This window comes from Trichosurus vulpecula, chromosome 8 (assembly GCF_011100635.1).
Source record: "Trichosurus vulpecula isolate mTriVul1 chromosome 8, mTriVul1.pri, whole genome shotgun sequence".
In the NCBI taxonomy this organism is placed as follows: domain Eukaryota; kingdom Metazoa; phylum Chordata; class Mammalia; order Diprotodontia; family Phalangeridae; genus Trichosurus; species Trichosurus vulpecula.
Genome location: NC_050580.1, coordinates 81,557,555 through 81,578,234, shown reverse-complemented (window position 1 = coordinate 81,578,234; position 20,680 = coordinate 81,557,555). Strand labels below are relative to the sequence as shown.

The 20,680-nt window shown below is 38.7% G+C and overlaps 1 protein-coding gene across 1 annotated transcript in view; it reads right to left on the bottom strand.

Annotated features, from left to right (window-relative positions):
- NOC3L (NOC3 like DNA replication regulator) overlaps nucleotides 1-19,577 on the bottom strand; it is a 49,323-nt gene extending 29,746 nt beyond the window's left edge. The window contains exons 1-9 of the mRNA XM_036735870.1: nucleotides 19,445-19,577; nucleotides 17,905-18,112; nucleotides 14,928-15,054; nucleotides 14,230-14,387; nucleotides 14,094-14,150; nucleotides 9,257-9,387; nucleotides 8,157-8,318; nucleotides 5,540-5,633; nucleotides 1,383-1,558 (exon numbers count right to left, since the gene is read on the bottom strand). Coding sequence (XP_036591765.1) covers nucleotides 1,383-1,558; nucleotides 5,540-5,633; nucleotides 8,157-8,318; nucleotides 9,257-9,387; nucleotides 14,094-14,150; nucleotides 14,230-14,387; nucleotides 14,928-15,054; nucleotides 17,905-18,112; nucleotides 19,445-19,453 — 1,122 coding nt within the window. The 5' untranslated portion in view covers nucleotides 19,454-19,577. The remainder of the gene's footprint in view (nucleotides 1-1,382; nucleotides 1,559-5,539; nucleotides 5,634-8,156; nucleotides 8,319-9,256; nucleotides 9,388-14,093; nucleotides 14,151-14,229; nucleotides 14,388-14,927; nucleotides 15,055-17,904; nucleotides 18,113-19,444) is intronic.
- Nucleotides 19,578-20,680: the final 1,103 nt, after the last annotated feature.

Genomic DNA, 20,680 nt, shown 5'->3' with positions numbered 1-20,680 from the left:
TTGGTAACTTGGGAAAAAAAAAAATCTTTGCAGAAAATTTCTGTTAAAGGTCTCATATCCAAGATAGATAAGAAGTGATTCTAATTTATAAAAACAAGAGCCATTCCCCAAAAGATAAACAGGAAATGGATATGGATAGGCAGTTTTCAAAGGAAGAAATTCATGCTATCAACAACCATGTGAAAAAATACTCCAAACCACGAATTTAAAAAAAGTAAATCAAAACAACTCTGAGGTTCCACTTCGTATCAATAAGATTAACAAAAAGGACAAAAACGGGAAACAAAGGCTGGAGGAGCTGCAGGAACAGGTTGGTGAAGCTGTGATATGGTACAGCTATTCTAGAAAGCAATTTGGAACTATATCCAAAGTGTCACTAAACCATGATCTTTGATTCAGTACTACTACTAAACCTATAATCCAAAGAGAGCAAAAGAAGGAACCCACATATACCAAAAAAACTTAGAGTAGCTTTTGGTTTTTGGTGCTAAAAGGGTTATCATCTATTGGGGAACGGCTAAACTTATGGTATAAAGTAATGCAATATTATTGAGGTATAAGAAATGACAGAAGGGAAAGCTTTCAGAAAGCATCGGAAGACTTGTATGAAAGGATATAACTGATATAAAGTCAAGTGAAAAGAACCAAGGAACCAATTTATAACATCAATGTAAAGACAAACTGTGAAGAACTTAAGAATATTGATCAAAAGCTAGTCAATCATGATTCTAGAGGACCGATGAGCATGCCAATGTTCTGACAGAAATGGGATAGATTCAAGATATAAAATGAAACACATATTTTTGGATGTGGCCAAAATAGGGTTGTTTAGCTTAACCACAGACATTTATTTCAAAAGTTTCCCCCTCCCTCACTGGGGGAGGCACTGAAAGGGATGGAGATAAGGCTGACACTAACCCCTCCCTCAAAAGAAATAAAAAAGAGTCAATGAAGCAACATTCTTAATTCATAGAAGAGAACGACAGAAAGAGTCACAGGGAAGGAGGACAACTTTAAAAGCTATATGTTGAATTTATTATGTTTTTTAAAAATTCAAACTGTACATAATAAAGGTTCACAGTTTCATGTATAATCCTCTATTTGTTCTACTGTGTATGTGGAAGTACTCATTTTAGTGTTTGTTAAGATCACAATAAAAAAAACTTAAAACAAAAAGAAAAACCAAACCACATACAAAATAAGCATGGTAAAGAAACAATACTTGAAATTTTCTTGATAGTTTTGCTAATTGTTTTAATCCAACCTGGAAAGAAACATTATTAGGCACAGGAATAGAGATAAGATAATAATAATCTTAGTGATTCTAGAATGATTTTGTTTTTAAACACTTTCTAACAAAATGAACATTTAGAAATACATACCAGTTTTGACTTGTCATTCATAAGAGGGACAATCAACACAATAATATTATTGTGGAAGTTAAAATGAGGGAGTGCTACCAACAGCTCACACAGGCTCTTCACAGCAACCTCTGCCAGACCTTTATATGCCTTTAAGGAGACGACATTACTTTTCTTCAGTTTTCTTTGCTTCCAATCTAATCAAAAGACAACTTTGGTTATTGAATTTACCTATCAGTCAAAACCCAGAAAAGTCATAATGCTTCCCACAAAGTTATTATTACAAGAGCCCTAAATCAAAACTTCTATTCAGATACACTATGTGATAAATTAGATTGGTCAGCATCTTTTCAAATTCTTCTTTTAATATACATATGGAATGTTTAAAGATTTAGAAATGTCATTCAATCTTACATGTGTTCCACCATATTTCTCATGTGACCATTCTTAGCTTTTATGCCAACTCTAAAAGGCAAATTTTATTTTTTCTTGACAATATTAGTTTTTTCCTTAATTAGCAACATTTTATTTCTGCCCTTTTCCTCCATTCATAATCACTCCCCAATATACATACACATTCTAAGTCCTCCCACATAATATGTGGATAAAGCCTAACTGATAAAGCTATAATATATACAACTCTGCACACATAATGTGTCACCCACCTCTCCAAGAGAAAGATTTATTTCCTCTTTTCTGAGAGATAAATTTTAACAAATGGAAATAACTAGCAACTTAGTCTTCTACCTACACTATCAAATTAAATAAGAACACCAAACCCGTAGATACCTTAGATGAAACTAATATATAAATGTCAAGTATTTTAAAAGACAACAACAATATTAGCAGCCGTAAAGTACCCCTAGTTACTTTTTCATTTAAAACGTCACATTCGGATAGAACACTTCCATCCAAGATCCTGCCTTCCTGCTTGTCTCAGGTCATTTTTTTTTTCTGACTACTGAGGGAGTCAAAAGAAAATGGTGGATGAGGTGTTCAGATTCTTCCCCCAAAGTCCATTCCCCTTCACTCTCAGTATCTCTTGGCTTTCTCTTCTCTGGCAGTTCCGTAACACACTGTATCAGATACAACGCAACATACTGAGCTCAGCTACCAAACTAGCAACATAAGAGAATCTCAGGCAACTCAATAAAATTAGGTGGGCTTACCAACCTCCAATCTCATGCTAGCCAGTGAGACTGGAGTTCAATCTAATTTGATGCTTACAACAACTTTTATGCAGTCCCTTTCAGGTGCTCTCTTACTTATTCTTCCAACATAACCTTAGTAAACACCTGCTTTTTGTAGAGCACTGTGCTCAACACTAGATGAGACACAGAATTAGTTAAGACTTATGTCTCACCCTCCCCAGAGGTCATGCAGAATAACTCAGGAAAGACCCTGTCTATCCTTAATCAACTTCCGCCTGAGCACGAACATCACTGGAGAAGTTCTGCTTTTCCTATCCAGCTTTGTCCGCACTCTAACACTGCTCTCCTTATCAGCATCTCCTGAGATCTGCCCTAAAAGCTTTAAGATTGCCCTTTTCCCCAATTTTGGGGCCTTCCTAGGCTCTTTCGTTGCTCTCCTGAGCTGAGCTGCCCATCTCTATCAGCACACCCTGGGATTCCATGAGTTCTCCCTCTCAATCTCCACATTTTAGATCAGCCTGTTCAGGCTTTTCTAGCAACCACATCACATTGCTGATGTAAACCAAGCTAGTGAACTAAAACCCACAGGCTTCTGGCATCAGCTGCAAATTTCTTGATCATGTCTTCTAGACTCTTCTACAAGTCACTATGAGGCAGAACAATACAGTGGACACAGAGGATTGGCAGTCAGAACCCCGGGATTCAAATCCCAGCTCTGCCAATTATGACCTTGTTTGACCTGGGGCAAGTCCCATCATCCCTCTGGTCCTCAAAAACAGAATAAGAGGATTAGACTGATAACCTGTAAGGTCTCTCCTGGCTCTAGATCTATGATCCCATGATGAATTAGTGTTAGATAATGCCAGGGACGGGGCCAAGTCCTGTGTTTGCCCACTAGAAAAGCCCTGCCCCTGACACCAAGAGAATAATAAACACTTAGTGAAGGTGTTACTCCAGATGACAGTGAATCCTGTCATCCTACTCACCTTTCACCATCTCCTACGCAAGGATATCAAACTCACACTGCTTGTTTCCTTGCACCTCTCCCATTCTCTACAATTTATCCGTCTTCTCGTGGCTCTGTGTAAGATGAGCCACATTTCAGAGAGGCTGGAAGCAGAACTAGCTAGGCTACTGCAATTATTTTGGTACCCAGAAAAATAGCAGTTGGTGATTTACAAGTCTCTCTCATCAGAAGTACATCCACATTACTTCCTGACACAAGCCTTCAGTGGCTGAAGCTTAACCACCTTTGTTAAACTTGTGAATTAGTTTTCAAAGTACCTTCCCTGATACCTTTTCACCCTGATCTCTCTTTATTCTCCCTGTACCCTTCCTCCTAGCCAAACCAATCTGTCAACTAGCTCTCAAATCTTGTTAGATAAGACATCTCCATGTCTATCTATATCTATGCACCATATTCTGCCTTCCACCTCCACCAAGTCTTCTCTATTCCTTATTTGCAACAGAAATCTTTTTCAATTAAACTTGGAGTCCTCTTCTTCAGCTAACATCACCATTAACACAGTTTCTACTCTATTGTTTTTGCAATTCGTATGTTGTTTTCAAACTGCTTCATGTGTATATTCTGTACCCTCAGTTAGAATGTGATCCTCAGTTAGAATGTCAAACAAGGTGCCCACCAAACTCCTGAGTACAGCCTGAACTAGATTAAAATACAACTGAGAAGTGTTTAACAAAATAAATAAAAATACAATATGGATGATGTTAATCTGTGTTTTCTGAATAAATACAATGCCACAGAAATTATTTCTATATGAGTCTGACACCACTGCCTGAAGGATAGAGACCTCACTTGTGAGTCATCTACTCATAAAGACCTCTGCAGAGGCAGGCCTGTTAGAAAATTACTAGCATGATTCAATCATTTATGAAGAAACACAAAAATTAAATAATTTGGTAAACTGGAAAAAAAAAAGCTTAAAAAAGTATCTCTAGCAATATATTTGACCTGAAGAAAAACATTTATAGTGTAACTAGCCCCTTAATACAGCATGCTCAAATTTTAAAAGCTAATTGCCATCACTCCATCACCTAGCAGTAAAATCCAGCAGTAAAAACCAGATACTCACAAAGTAAGCTCTCAAACTCTACTCTGCCAAGCTCTATTTTAAGAGAGCCTTAGAAAGAGGAATCTAGTTAGTAAGCAAAAAAAAAAAAAAGTCACTGACAGTCAGGACATCAGGTATCACAGATTTAGAGCTAGAAGGGTCCTTAGAGGTCACCATATTCAACCCCCTCATTTTACAAATGAGGAAACTGAGGCACAAAGAGGTTAAGTGACTTGGTCAGGGTCACACTGAGTGTCTAAGGTGGGACGATAAGAACAACAACGGCTAACATTTCTATAGCCAGGTACTATGCTAAATACTTCACAATTATTATCTCATTTGATGCTCACATTTGATCCTAAAACATAAGAGCTATTATTATTGCCATTTTACAGATGAGGAAAACTGAGGCAGGCAAAGGTTGAGTGACTTGCCCAGGGACACACCACTAATAAGTGGCTGAGGCCAGATTTGAACTCAGATCTTCCTGACTCCAGGTCCACTGCTTCATGCTGCTTCAATGACATCAATATTTTATAGGTACCACATGTTCCATGTCTAGCCTGCCCCTTTTCCTCTGAAACCTTGCAGTGCAAGAGGCCATTTCATAATGCAGGTCAACAAGACTCACAATCCCTATCCCCAAATAACCAAGGCTTGCCAACCAAGAGATGAATCCAGTACAGAGTCCAAATATGCTAAGTTAAAGTAATGGATAAAGAAGGTCACGTCCACTTCCCTTCCCTACCAATGCCCAAAGTCTCTTCTTAAGAGCAGAGGAGGAGATACAAAAGAAAAAGGAGTTTGGCAGAAAACTTCATCATCCACAGTCACTAATGTGTAGTAAAATTCTCAAGAATTTATTATAAACATTTATGGTTAAAGTCACTCTTCTTTCCTCCTGAAACCAAATAACTGAGCAAATTCCAACAAAAACACAGATAAATCATTTTACCTTTAATTATTTGTTCCAGATTTTCCAAATAAAATTTATATTGGCTTACTAGGCCTTCTTCAAATTCTCTAAGTTTCTGGGTTTCTTTTCTGACCTATAAGAAGACAAAAATTCACATTTCAAAGCCAAAGTATTTCAATCTGCAAAAACAACAACTAAAAAACAAATGTCAGAACTGAGGGTTTTGCAAAAATACATAAATAATTTTTTTCCAAATTAAGAAACACTATTTTACATTGTATGGCACTTTTATACACTTATGGAGTGCTTTCTTCATGACATCATGGAAACATGCAATGTTTACCATTCTAAAAAAGGGCAGCATTATTCAGCTAATAAGTGATAGAGTCAGAATTAGAATCATGTTTTTTAATTCTGAGCCTTCCCTCCATACTACATTACAATAAAAACTGTCTTTTTACAGCTGGTACACATCTGGAGATCGTAACATATGGTTTAAACAGCTAGCAAACATGGCAACCCCTAGAACAGACAGTAACATTCCATTATTCACAAACTTTACGAACCATAAATGCTTTTTAACATATGCTTGGTTTAAAACCCCTTTATGCTGATAATGCCAAAGATCTAATACTATATTATTGTTTAAGATTCTTTTACAGAAACATCCAAGTTCCAAACTACAGGGCTAGTACAAAATGAAGGGCATAATGAGTTTCCCCCTTTACCAACTCTCCTCTCAATTTCAACCTCCAGTATGTCCTCACTCTCTCAAATGGCTGCAAGTTTAGATATGAAATATATTTTATGACATTTGCTTTTACTTTCAGGAGTAAGCTACTGAAATAAAAAAAGAAAAAGAGATTTGAAAAACTGACTTTAGAAACGAAAGGGTGAAATATTATTTTCAGATAATATAACATGGCAAAAAGAAATCTTGCCACTTTGGCCAAAAACTTAATGGAAATATTGAGTCACAGGATACAACATTAACGCCAAAACATCATGTTCATTTTTATTTACTAGAAATAAAGATAAAAAATAACAATGAACTCAACTTAGAAGAAATACACTGGATATTAATCAAAGACACCCTGTATAAAGGACTATAGATTTAAAAGCAGACTAACGTACCTAAACAAGTTAAAGGACATTCAATGTTCATGGATGGGTTGGATTAATATAGCAAAATGAAAGACTACAACAGGGACTTCAGTAAATAAAAACTGAAAAAAAAAAGTTGTATTTGGGAATATTGGTTGGTAAGTGGCAAGTAAGTACACGGAATCAGATCTTATACCAAATGATCCAGTAAAGTCCAGCTAGATCAGAGACTGACCAAAACAAAAAGCACAGCCTGCTGGAAGAGATGAATCAAAATGAATTTATCAGTTATGAGGGATGGCAATTTTTTTTAATTCAACAAATGGAAGGAACTGTTGCGGACAAGAGAGGTATACTTGATTACACTACATTAAAATATACTTTCTGCACAGCAAAAAAAGCAATTAAATTAAAAGAAAAAGAACAGTAAGGGAAAAATATTTATAAAAATTATGAATAGTAAAAATTTGGCATCTAAAATGCAGAAGGGATCCATTCCCAACAGATAAGCAAAGGATCTAAGCAATTTTCAAAAGAATTGCTAACTATAAATGACTACCTTAAAACATTCTTCAAATCACTAACAGCAAAAGAGATTTCCTCCTCACAAACTGGCAAAGATGACAGAAGATAATGAAAGGGCTATGAAGAATCCAGGGACAATAATTCACAGCTAGTAGAACCATGAAACAGTCCAGTTGTTCTTTCAATTATGTAAGAAAACCGACTGAGCTTTCTACATCTTACATTCAGTGATTTCATTACTCATCATATATGTCAAGAAAAAGACACAGCAACCTTCTTTGGGGTATACCAAAACCAGAAGTCAATTGGGTGTTATCAAATTAGGGAACGACTTAAAAAAAAAAAGTTAAAGTATGTGAATGTAATAGAATACTACTGTGCAATAAGAAAAGATGATTATAAGAAATTCAGAAACATGAAAATTTGTATGAAGTAGTACACAGTTAAATAAATACAACCAAGATAATAATACACACAAAGACCACAAAAATGTAAATAAAATATCACTAAAGGGAAATTGGGCTGAGTTTGAGAAAAACCCACAAAGCTCCTGAAGCCTGGACTGGGCTCCTCCTCAGGGGTGACTCTCCTGTCCTCTACCTTGTTACAGTTAGGGGTGATCTGGTTTCCCAAACTGGGGGGATTCTGACTGGGGTGGTTTTGGTTTTCTGGCAGCTGGATCCTATACAACAATTAACTTTCTCTAACTGCCAGAGGGGTATGATCATCCACACTTGAAGGCCAACCCATCTTCCTAGCTTTCACCAATTGTGACATTCCCAACCATCCAGAACTCCTCCTTTCTTGCATCTCAATTAAAGAGGGTTTTCTCATACCTTTGAAGTTTCTGGCTTTTTGACTGAGATAGCCAGCATGGCCCACTTCACTAAAAGTTTATGCATTACTATTAATAAACTGTTATCTTGCCCTGGCGAAAAAGTCTTAGCCTGCCTTTGTTGCAATTTTACTCACCACAGATTCTTTAAGCCACACATATGAGATTAGCGTGGAAAGCTTGTAACAATACCTTGGATGCCTTTTCTGTTTCTGTTAGAGGTCGAATTTTGTAGGAAGGAGTAATGTCTTTAAATAGCTCCATCAGGGAAACCATCACCAATTTTCGTACAATGACAGCTACATCAGGATCCTGTTCCATGAGCATGGCACGCAATTCTTTCAACTTCTTAATCTGTTAAAAGAATAACTTGTGGAATGAAAAAATAGATCATAACAAGTAAGAGCAGCAAGCACTAGGAGACAAAGCTCAAAATCAAGCACTAAAATAGAATTTCATCACAGTGCTACACAAAGAATTACACTGACAATGAAGGCCTGAAAGCCTAAATGCCAAAGACAGGAAGGCATCACTTAGGTGACACATGTGATCCTGAAAGGTTCTTTGTAAACTACCTTTTTGTAAACTGAATCACAATTTAAATGTAAGGTATTTTAAGGCTCGCTATTAAAAGGAACACTGTAAGGCAAACAATCCTGTATTATGAAAAACACAAGGTTTAGTAGAACACTGACTGGAAAGGAGAAGCTTCAAGTGGTGGTGCCACACTTTATCTGTGTAATTACGGTTAAGTCCCACAATCAGAGGTTCATGTTCTTTAATGGTAAAATGACAGTGATAATATTTACACAACCTACTTCACAGGCTTATTATGAAGAAAAGTGCTTTGTAAACAAAAGTATAAGTATTCAGCTATGGTATTTTTATTAATTTACCTCTCTTGGAAGTTTGGGGGGAACTATATGTTGGGTTATCTTAAAATATGATATAACCCTGGCCTTCCTGCACAACATATTAAAATCATGTGTCAATCAACTATCCAGTATACCCGTTCAGAGAATCAAACAAAAAACCAGCCTCTAAATAATCAGTAAGCATCCATTAAGCTTTTACTATATGCCCAAAGCCACCCAGTCTGGCAGAGCTTAGAGCCAAACTCTGGTTTCTTGACCTCTGTGTCCAGAGCTCTTTCTCTTGCACGACACTTCACCCCTACTGCAGGCAAGTTAATATGATTTTACATTTAATTTGTAAGACAAGACAGACTGAAAACATTCAGAGTTTGCAACAGCTCTTTAAGAAACAGTCTCAAAGAGTTTAACACTACCTACATTGGACTCTGGATCAGATAAGATAGCAGATGCCAAAGCAGCAATGTGTATTTTTCTGTCCTGTAGTTTCCTCTGCCTCTCAATTATATACTCTTCTGTAGTTAGCTTTGGCATGGGATTCTCAGTAACCACTGAAACAAAATAACATTGATTAGAAGGAAGTCGGCTTGATCTGGTGAAAAAGAATTACAGAATAATATTAAAGAAATACCATGTTAATACTTATGAGTGTACATGGTACCCAAGCTAAGACATTAGTGTCTAACAAAACTCCCTCACAAGAGAATGAAGAGGAAAACATGATTTGTAATTATCCTATCATCTGTTCAAATGTAAAGGCATGCTTCCAAACAACTTTTAGGAGATTTGAAAACAAATAAGTCTGTTGTCTTAAGCATTTTAATCACTCTGTCAGCACACTAATTATTTGAAGGTCCAATCCAAGGATGGGAAACCTGCGGCCTCAAGGCCACATGTGGCCCTCTAGGTCCTCAAGTGCAGCCCTCTGACTGAACCCAAACTTCACAGAACAAATCTGTTTTAATACCTTACATTTAAAATCAAAGGGCTACATTTGAAGACCTAGAGGGCCACATGTGGCCTCGAAGCCACAGGTTCCCTACCCCTGGATTAGATCTTAAAATAATTAGCATGCTGGTAGAGTGATTAAAATGCTTAAGACAACAGACTCATTGCTATGAAGTTTGGATTCAGTCAAAGGGCAGCACTTGAGGACCCAGAGGGCCACATGTGGCTTCAAGGCTGCAGGTTTTCCACCCAACCCTTTAAAAATTTCAACTAGTTCCAAAATAAATATTCACAAATTCCTAAATGGTTGGAGCCCAATTTTTACAAAATAAAATCAGTTTGAGTTCAACCAACCAGCATTTATCAGGCACCTACTACTAATGGTATGCTAAAGCCAACTCACACCAACACATACAAGCTACTGTTAAATTTGCACAGTTTAATCAGCAGCTATACCAGTATTTGTTGTTTTAAAAGAATTGGTGTCAATCACAGCAGTGTGTATTTTCAATGCATTATACTACCTATTTTAAATGAATGTCGCTACAATAATGAATATTTGAAAGCAAATTTAATTGCATTTTGTTCTCATAGTCCTAAGTGAATGCTGGGAAAAAAGGCTGAAATAGCTACGAAGTTGCTAGAAAAATTTCCTAAAATCATCATCTGACAAATCATTGTTTGCAATTATCACCTTATAATTGAATATCTGAAATGAAACAAGTGAATCAATTTAAAATATTTTTGGATAACAAGTATGCTATTTATCACTTGGATAAAATGTATACTATTTATCACAAATATAATAAAAATGAGGCCAACATAGAAACTGAAAAGAATACGAAATTGAAATTATTAAAACTGGTCAAGTGTAGCATATAGCTTATGAACTGCTACTGCTGTATGGCACAAATATCCTGCATCATAAGTTCATTTTTCTCATTCTTCTTATCCTGATTTGTCAAAGAAATTAACAAACATCAATTTCTTGCAAGACTCTGCTTTTTAATGACTGACATTCTTGAAAAATCTTCATTATTTTAAACTGCAGTGCAATCAGGATGAAATAATATTCAGAAAGCTCAAAAATCAAATGCACCACAAGGACTTCGGAAAACATAAAGATTGGTACTAGAAAGCATGAATTTCAAGTTGAAGATTTAATTAAGTCAGATAACTATGAAGAAATTCCATTTAGTAAGAAAAAAAATGCAATGTTCTTCCAAAGAAGGTTGCTAAAAAATATAATTCAATACATGAACTTACATCTTTTACCAAACAGAAATTATAATTAAAGTATGATTTATTAGAACTACCTACTTGGACTTGTGAAGAACTAACTTACCCATGGATAATTGGTTAAAAAAAATTGCAGCATATAAGTAGAAATTCAAAATTGATTTGAATGTTTTTCAGAATTTTGAAGTTAATGTAGAATCAAAAATGTTTCAACCCTTGCAACTAAACAGAAAGCTAAAAAAAAAGTCAACACAACTGCAATAAATAGAGTTAATGCTGAAAGAGGTTTGAACTTAACAAATATAATTTGTAGGAGAGTGAGAAACAGTGACAAAAAAATATTGGGAAAGAATAGATTGGGATACAACTCCATCTATCAAATAATGGTTGAAATGTAACCATACAGTTCTTATACAAGAACTCAGCAAAAATAAATAACAAGGGGCAGCTAAGTGGAGCAGTTGATAGAGCAGTGGACCTGAAGTCAAGAGGACCTGAGATCAAATGTGGCCTCAGACTAGCTGTGTGACCCTGGGCAAGTCACTTAACCCCAAATGCTTCCAAAAATACTAATAATAAAATAAATGACAGCATTTGCAGAGAAATGGCTACAAAGAATTTATAATAAAGCATAACATATATTATTATTATTTGTAAATTGAATCCTATACATCCTTTATATTAAGAGTTAAAATTAAAGTTATATATACACAAACATGTATATAAATTTTTGATTTTGTTTCTTCCAGAGTTGGCTGTTAAACCTTCACCAGCTCACCAGTGCATACTGCATGCCAGGCTCTGGGCTAATAGCTAGGCATATAAAGAAAAAAAAAAAAACTGCAACAGCCCCAAGCCCTGAAGAACTTTACGGCCTCTCTGCAGAAGGCAGAAAACATGTACATACATAATATAGACAAAATAGATATAAAAGCACCGGGTTGGGGAAGCCACCAGTAGCTGGAGACAGGGTGAAGCAGGAAAAAACTGATTAAGGGCCTGGTGCCTGAGTGGAGCCTTGAAAGAAACTAGGGACTATAAGAAGCAAGAGGGTGCAAAGGGAGTCCATTCCAGACATGTACAAAGGCATGTGGACAAGACACAGGAGTGCTCTGTGTAAGGATTTACTGTTGTTGTTCAGTTGTTTCACACATGTCTAACTCTTTGTGACTCCATTTGGGGTTTTCTTGGCAAAGATGCTGGAGTGGTTTACCATTTCCTTCTCCAGCTCATTTTACAGATGAGGAAACTGAAGCAAACAGGGTTAAGTAATTTGCTCAGGGTCACACAGGAAGTGTCTGAGGCCAGATTTGAACTCAAGAAGATGAGTCTTCCTAACTCCAGGCCTAGCGCTCTATCCACTGCACCAGCAAGCTACCCTTCTCTCTGAGGAACAGAAAGCTATTTTATCTGGACTATAGCATGTATGAAAATAACATCTAGTAAGGCTGGAAGATAAGGAGGAGGCCAAATTGTGAAGGGCTTTAAAAGCCAGTTTATATCTGCAATAACAATAGCTAGCATTTATACAGCACTTAAAGGTTTGGAAGGAATTTTACAAATCTCACTTGATCTTTACAACACCACTATGGAAAGTGCTATTATTCCCATTTCACAGATGAAGAAAAGGAGACTGAGAGAGGTTAAAGGTATGACCCAGTCACACAGCTAGGAATAGTCTGACACAGCCTACTCTCTAAAAAGATCAAAGAAAAAGGAAAAAAAACCCATATGTATAAAAATGTTGATGGCAGAAATTTTTGTAGTGGCAAAAAACTGGAAACTAAAGGGGTGGTGTCCATCAATTGTAGAATGGCTGAACAAATGATGGTGTTATGAAAGTAATGGAATACTACTGTGCTGTAAGAAATGATGAAGGGAATGGTTTCAGAGACATCTCAGAAGACCTGTACGAACGGACACAAGTGGAGTGAGCAGAACTAGAAGAACAATTTAAAATACCAATATCGTAAAAATGAACAATTTGGTAAGACTTAAAAACTTGCACCTTAAAAAATCACTTTGGCAGGTATATGAAGATGGATTAGAATGGGAAGAAACCTGAGGTAGTGAGACAACTTTAGAGGCTACCGTTACTGAGGGCCTGAACAAGGCAGTGGCCAAGTAGAAAGAAGGGAACAGATGCGAGAGAGGCAGCAGAAGTAGAAGTGACGAGATCTGTCAAATGGCTGCAGTGAGTGAGCGTGAGTACAGGATGGCACTGAGACTGCAAACCTGAGTACCTGGAAGAATGCTAATGCCCTCAACAGAAACAGGATAAGGTAAAAGAGGGTGGATTGGGGGGGGGGGGGGGGGGGGGGGAACGTAAGGAGTTCTGTTTTGGACATGTTGAGACAGACATGCCTGCAGGACACACAGCATGAACTGTCTAATTGGCAACTGATTTTATGGGACTGGAGCTTAGCAGAGTAAGGCTGAATATACTGATCTGAGAGTCACCTGCATAGACATGATAATTAAATCCATGGGAAGTGATGAGGTCATCAAATAAAAAGAATGTAGTGAAAAAAGAGAAAAGGGCCCAAGACAGAGCTTTAGGGTATCCCCTCAGTTAGGGGACATGACATAGATCATGATCCAAAAGTGAGCACAGAGACTGGAGAGAGCTAAAGCCCAATATTCTATTTTCGGATATGGGCACATGCAAAAAATTATTCCTTTACGAGGAACTGAAATTCTTAAAATCTGTAGTGTCCAGAATCATTTTAAGGTCAAAAAGGAATACACCAACTACACAATTCCTAAACTTAATTTGGTAGTTCCTCCTCCAGGTTAAAAAATGACATGACAAAAAGGAAAAAACAGCCAGATGCAGACTCAAAAGTGATTTTTATCTAGCTATGGAAGACCAAGAGCAGAAAGTGAAAAGGTTCATGATGTTTAAATATAAATGATGAAAACTGTGTTTCAAGCCTTGAAGTGACCAACACTCCTTAAACACTGATTCATGTTTCAGAATATGTCAGATTTAAAAACTCACTGTGATACTTCCTGCTGGCATTTAAAATTTGTTTTTCAACCAATTAAATACAAAAGGCCATTCCATTACCTTCTTCAAACTCCATTTCTTCTTGCTCTTCCTCTTCATTTGTGTTAATATTGACAACTGCATATTAAAAATAAATTGTTAATAACTCAATCTCATCAAAAGCAATTTAAATTCAATTGTTCAATTGTTAGTTTACCTGGCTTCTCTCTGGTCTGTGGAATAATACCGCACTTGTCTTTTATTGGAAGTAGGTGAATTACTTCTTTTTCTGGCTCAGTTTGCAGTCGTCTTGGTACTTTCTCGTATTTGTCTATTATGCTCTCCTGCTTCCGTTTCTTGACATGAACAGGCTCACTGCACATTTTGGCAAAAATAACATGTTAAAAGGAAATAATTCTTTTCTTTAAGTAAGGGAAAAATAAGACACCACTAATATTAACTACCTAAATGTTCCTAAGTACAAAATCTGACCTTGACTTTACTCTGTTTTGAATAAATTTTAAATCCTCATCAATCATGTATTAAACACTGAAACCTCAGTTACTATGTGGTGCAGGCCCCAAATTCCCCAGGCGTTATGTCTGGCTCTTTTCTATGCCTCCACTTGACCTGTCTCTGCCTGTTCTGTTCTATCACTTCCTTCACCTGCCTTTAGAAGAGCAATCTATCCCCCCCACATTCCACTCATGCATCCATTCAGATTCTACTTAAATGTGCACTAAGCAAATTTGGTTTTTATTGTTCTTCAGTTACCTTTAGCAATTAAATTTAGATGGGACTATTTTCACAACTACTATTCACAATGCTACATATTTTGTCTTTCTAAGCTCATAATCCCCCCCCACCAAATTTTTTTTATTACAATGCTCCAAATATTCCCAAAGAAATACCTACCTAGAAGAAAGATCTCTAGTTAAAAAAGATGGCATTTGACCTAAATCTTTCAGTAACTGCAAGTCGTCTTCATCCATCATGTCCAAAGGAAGGGCTTCTTCTTCCTCCTCCTCCTCTGTTCTTTGAGCTACCTCAAAGGTTTCAGAAGCAGAAATTAGTTACTGTGGAAATAAAGCTCTTTGCAATTTTGTGATTAGAATAAAAATCTTGTGACTAAATCCATAGTCTGCCCTATAGATAGGAAAATACATAGATATTAGGTCAAAATTTTCATTTCCCCGCTTTCCTCTCATTTAATTCTATCTCACATAAAGAATGTAAAGTAGGATGACAACACCATTAGAAGAATTCTATACAGGATGACAATGGGAAATGTATAAAAAAGTATAAAAAATGACAGACAGTGGGAAAGAAAACAAGTTTTAAAAGTTTGGCAAGAAATCCAATGAAAACGGCTGTTCAGCCTTCAGACATGAGCTTAGCGTTGGAGCTCCCTCACTTAGCCCAGCACCCAGCATAGAGCAGGCACTTAATGGTCACCGATGGCCTGAAGACAAAGGAGGCCAAGGGCATTTAAGGATCAAACTAGGAAGACAGATGAAAAATGGAAGAGACTGCCAAAACCACCAAAACAATGTTATCTCCATGAGTAACAATGAAGCCACCACAATTGTATTCACATCCCAGGCCTTGACTAATGACATAGGAACTTTTAGAACCAATTCTCTTCACCATCAAGGACAGAGGAGCTAGAGATGACAACTCTCCCACAGTGACCCCCAACATGAGGTTCAAGGAAGCATAAACACAAGAAAACAAATGATAAGAAAAGAATTCTAAATACACAGGAAACAACACTATCCTGGAGGTAACCATTCTGAGGATTCTGGGAAACTGATTTTCAAGGAATTTGAAAGATAACAAATGCTTAGAAAAATCACGGAACTTCTTTCCAATAAAAACAAACTACTGAACCATATACTGACTTTTCCATGTCTATAAGCTCCTTATGAGACTACTGTACACGTGTATTTAGGACATCCTTGAAAATACAAGCAACAGGTAGGTTTCATAATTGACATTCGACAGCGAACACCTTTAAATATACACAATTGACTTAAAGGTGCCACTGTGTTTACTATTTGACAATAAAAAGCATTTGATTCCATAAAACAAAATACCACTTTAAAGGCTCTCCTGCAAGAAGGTGTATCCCAATCATTGTTAAAATCACGTGAGTATATTTGCAAGATACATCAAAGACAACTTTGACAACTACATAATTGCTAAAAGCAAGGAGGCACAAAACAAGCAGACAAATCCTCAGAGATCTTTAATATGGTAATGGAAGAAGTCCAATACACAGGCCCAACAAGAAGTACTTTATATAGATGGCAAGGTCTTCAGATGTTCATATTTTCAGATTTTGAGATGACTGCTAAAAACTTTACAATGGGGGTGGGGGACACGACACAGTGCAGATTCCCTGCAGCCTCAAGGCCACCCGTGGCCCTCTAGGTCCTCAAGTGCAGCCCTTTGACTGAACCCAAACTTAACTGTGAAGTGTGGATTCAGCCAAAGGGCTGCACTTGAGGGTCACATGTGGCCTCAAAGCTGCAGGTTCCCCACCCCTGCTTTAGAACATTGCAAACCTTCCTAAATGACACTCAAAATTAACTCAAAAGAGTTTAGCCACACTATTATTCAGAATATCATGAGCAGCTTAGAGAGACAGCTTATAGAGTTGGCTCATCAACACATTTAATGAGGACAGACCACAAGTGGACAAAAGCTAAGCCCAGAAATGAATAGGAGGTTTGACTGCATTGGGTAAACTTCTGCATTTGGTACTTTTAATGACCCCAAGCTTCTCCCTGAACCATCTCTTTATCAATACTCTTCCACTAATAATATATGCCTGGAAGTCCTGGAACACCACAATCATCAGAGAATTAAAGCTGCAGGTCATCCCAAGGGCAATAAAGAGGCATGTTGTGGTCATGAGCCAACCAATAAAAAACTGCACAGAAGTGGCACAAAAAAGATATCTGAGAAAGAGATGAGAAGAGAAGGAAAGAGGCCTGTCATACAGCAAGACCAAAAGATACATGTGTGCTCTATTAGCACCCACACAGTGGCAGGAAACCTAAAAGGCGGCCCAGGCATACTGGGTAGAGCCCTACAGAGGGCTTACAGTAAGATGTGAACAAGAATGGCAAAGAATGAAGGAGAAGGTAGGGAGGAGTTGCAATCTACATCTTTGAAGGAAGTGTCCAGACTGATGATACGTAAGACCCACTGAATTACTAAAGAACATAAAAGCATACAGGATGACAATTCACTCAGAAATCACTTCTTAGGTATAAATTGGTTTTGAGTTTATTTCCTTGTGTTTCCTAGTGCTATTTCACCTAGACCCTAGAAGTCTGAAAGAATACTTTCAGTGTGTAATTACAGTATTTAAAAAATAAAAACTTACACAAGGATTGTGCATTTGTGTTTAGGAGCCCTGAGAATACCTGGGAAGAGGGGGGAATGGTAGAACATAAAAAACTTAAATAGGACATGTTGCCATAGTGATCATTCTTGGTTAAGTTTTTAATCCCAGACTTCTATTCATATCCATTGTTTTCAGCACCTGCTACCTCTATCTCCCTTGCTTCCAATCTTTTCCAATCCTTAAAAAAGAGCATTGGTGACCAAAATTGAAGGATGGAGACGGAAAGTAGTAGTCACATCCTTATTGTCAGGCAGAAAAACTGACATAGACAGTGAAACAATTTTAAGTGAATAAATACAGCAGCTTGAGAACACCATGAAGAATAATTCTGTAGTAGTTATAACTATACCAACATGTGTAACATACATATACACATGCATATGTTGGACAATGTACTGTAAAAAGTGTTCATACCACCAACCCATTCAGATCACCTTATAATAAATTAGCACATGATTTCAACGTTACCACGCTTACCTCTAAATACGTGCTTTCTATCCTCCAATGGAACAGGCTTCTTAGATACAACATCTTTCACGGCTTGTCTAAGTTTCCTTTGTTCTTTTCTGTATTTCTTGGCAGTACTTTGCTGTTTATATTGTTTATTTTTTAACTTGTTGTCAAGTTTGACTTTACTAGTTTTCAGAAGTTTCCGAAAGCTCGGGGCCCGTTTTTTGCTTTTTCGCTAGAAAACAAGAGAAGAATCACTACATGCTCAAGTTTACTTAGAAAAGATTTCATTTTTAAGGTTGTAGTTTTCTATGATTTTTTTTTTACTTAATGGTTTGCATCAAAGCTGTTCTATTTTAAACACCCCATATCTATGGTTTTCAGACAGAAGAAGTAGAGGAAAACAGTACAGCTAGTGGATATAATGGTGCATTGGGGAGGACAGGGAGTAACCTTCAGGCATTTACTAGTTGTGTGACCCTGAGCAAATCACTTAACTTCAATGAGCCTGAGTTTTCTCATTCAGAGAAAACAGAGATGATAATAGGAGCCTCCTTACAGAGTTGTGAAGATCAAATGAGGGAATGGATAAAAAGGATTTTTGCAAACCTTATAGCACTTTGCAAATACAACTCAGTGAAGGGATAAGTGCATTGGAATGGCACCTAAAACACTTAGAGACCACTCATCATACCCACGGCTCTTTCCCCTATTATCTTTCTCCCTTGTCTTAAACCTGAAACACACCGGCAAAACACTGCTTAACTCTTTGTGTTTTAATACTTAAAAACCAAATACTGATTACTATTCTAATAAATGGCATTTACATTCATTTTCCAACTTATATATCATCTCAGGCCTGCACAACTGCAACAGAGGGCTCGATGTCCCCCTCCCTCAAGTCTCTCATCAATCTTCCACCAAGCTGAAAAAGTGAATTTCCTTAGAAGTGCAAGTCTGACCATGAGAGCCCGCTGCTCCCCCCATGCCCAGAAGCAGCTGGGTGGCACAGTGGATAGAGGGCTGGGCCTGGAAATGAGTCAGACTTGAGATCAAATCCGGCCTGAGATGGGCGACAAATCACTGAACTTCAGCTTCCTCAACTGTGAAGTAAAGATAACAGCAGCACACATGCTCTCCCAGAGTAGCTGTCTTAATCAAATAAATCTGTAAAGCTCTTTCCTCAGTGCCTGGCACGCTTGTCTCCTGTATCCCCAAAACTTAACACACTGTCACTAACTGCCACGTAGCAGGCGCTTAGTAAATGTGGGGTCTCACAGTGTCTGGCACATATTAGGCGCTTAATAACTACTTACTAACCCTCACCACAAGCCTGGGGGGACAAGCCTGTGACGCAGGAGGGACTGCGCTCCCTATCCCCATTTTACAGATAAGAAAACCAGAGACTCTCAGACACTGCCTGCACCCCCCGTCCAGGGCTCTGGGCCAGTAGCCCAAGCTCTTCCTTGCGTAGGTTCGCTCGAGCAGACCTAGCCGGGCCTCCTCCTCCCCCCTTGGTAAGCTCCGGAGGCCGCGCCAGGGCTCCAGTTGGTGCTCCCGTACTTACCGCCTTCATCCTCGGGCCTCTCCGCAGCCGCACGCAGGGTAGCCTCTCTGGATTATTCCGTGGGTACCGTGGAGGAGAAGGATTCCAACAACCCGAAAAACACACGTGGGATCACGGGAGACATATGCGACAACCGGAAGACTTTACAGCGTGACCCCGGGTCGCAGCACGCCACTTCCTCCCTGAGGTTTGTGCCAACCGGAAATGGCGAGCAGAATGAGGCGCCCACTTCCGCAGCCAGGGAGGGCGGCAGGCGCCCCCTACAAATGGCAGCCGGCATAGAGGCCGCGGAATTGACGGAGGGGGGAGGGGGGGAAATGAGGCGAGGAGGCGCATGCGCTCAGTCACGAGGGAATCCTCCGCGGCCAGGACATCCCGGAAATACAGTGACTTACGTTGCTAAGGTCGGGGGGGGGGCGGCTACAGAGGAAGCACCCTGTCTCCAAACTTTCGCTCCTCCAGTCCCTGATGGACGCGGCTTCCTGCCCGAGGAGGGAGAAGCGAACTAGCCTTCACCACCCCCCAGGCCGGGCGGAGCAGCTGGAGGTAGCAGAGTCCGAGGGGAGACCCGTGCTGTCGCCTCCGAGTGCCCTAGCTCCGTTGGGGAGCTCGCTACCTGAGGCGCGCGCTTCCCCCGTGGCATCAGCGGTTCAGGCAGCCGCCAGCACCTGCCCAAGCTCATGACAGGGCCGGAGACGCGCCCTCCTCCGTCCTCCTCGTGTCTTGTGCCCAACATTGAGTCATTCAGCAAACACTCAGGCAGGGGCCTGGGGATTTCAGGAGCTCCCCAAACCTGAGCGGAAAAAGTTACATGGGCACTTCGGTGCAGTTGGCTTCAGTATTTTAATATGATTGACATTTCACTTTCAGGGTTTCAGTATATCGGTATTTCAGGATAGTTTCCTTTTTAATCCTATGTGTTTTATGTTATGGGCAGCTAGGTGGCACAGTAGATAGCGTGCCAGGCCTGGAGTCGGGAAGAATTCACGTACAGCCTCAGATGCTTACTAGCAGTATGACCGTGGGCAACTCACTTAGCCCCGTTTGCCGCGGTTTCCTCGTCTGTGAAATGGGCTGGAGAAAGAAATGGCAAACCATTCCACTATCTTTGCCAGGAAAACCCCCAGTGGGGTCACGAAGAGTCTGACGTATCTGAACAACTACGTTTTATGTTATGCTTTTAAAAACATTACTTTGAGAAAGGTTATATAAGCTCCACCAGACTGTCAAAGGGGT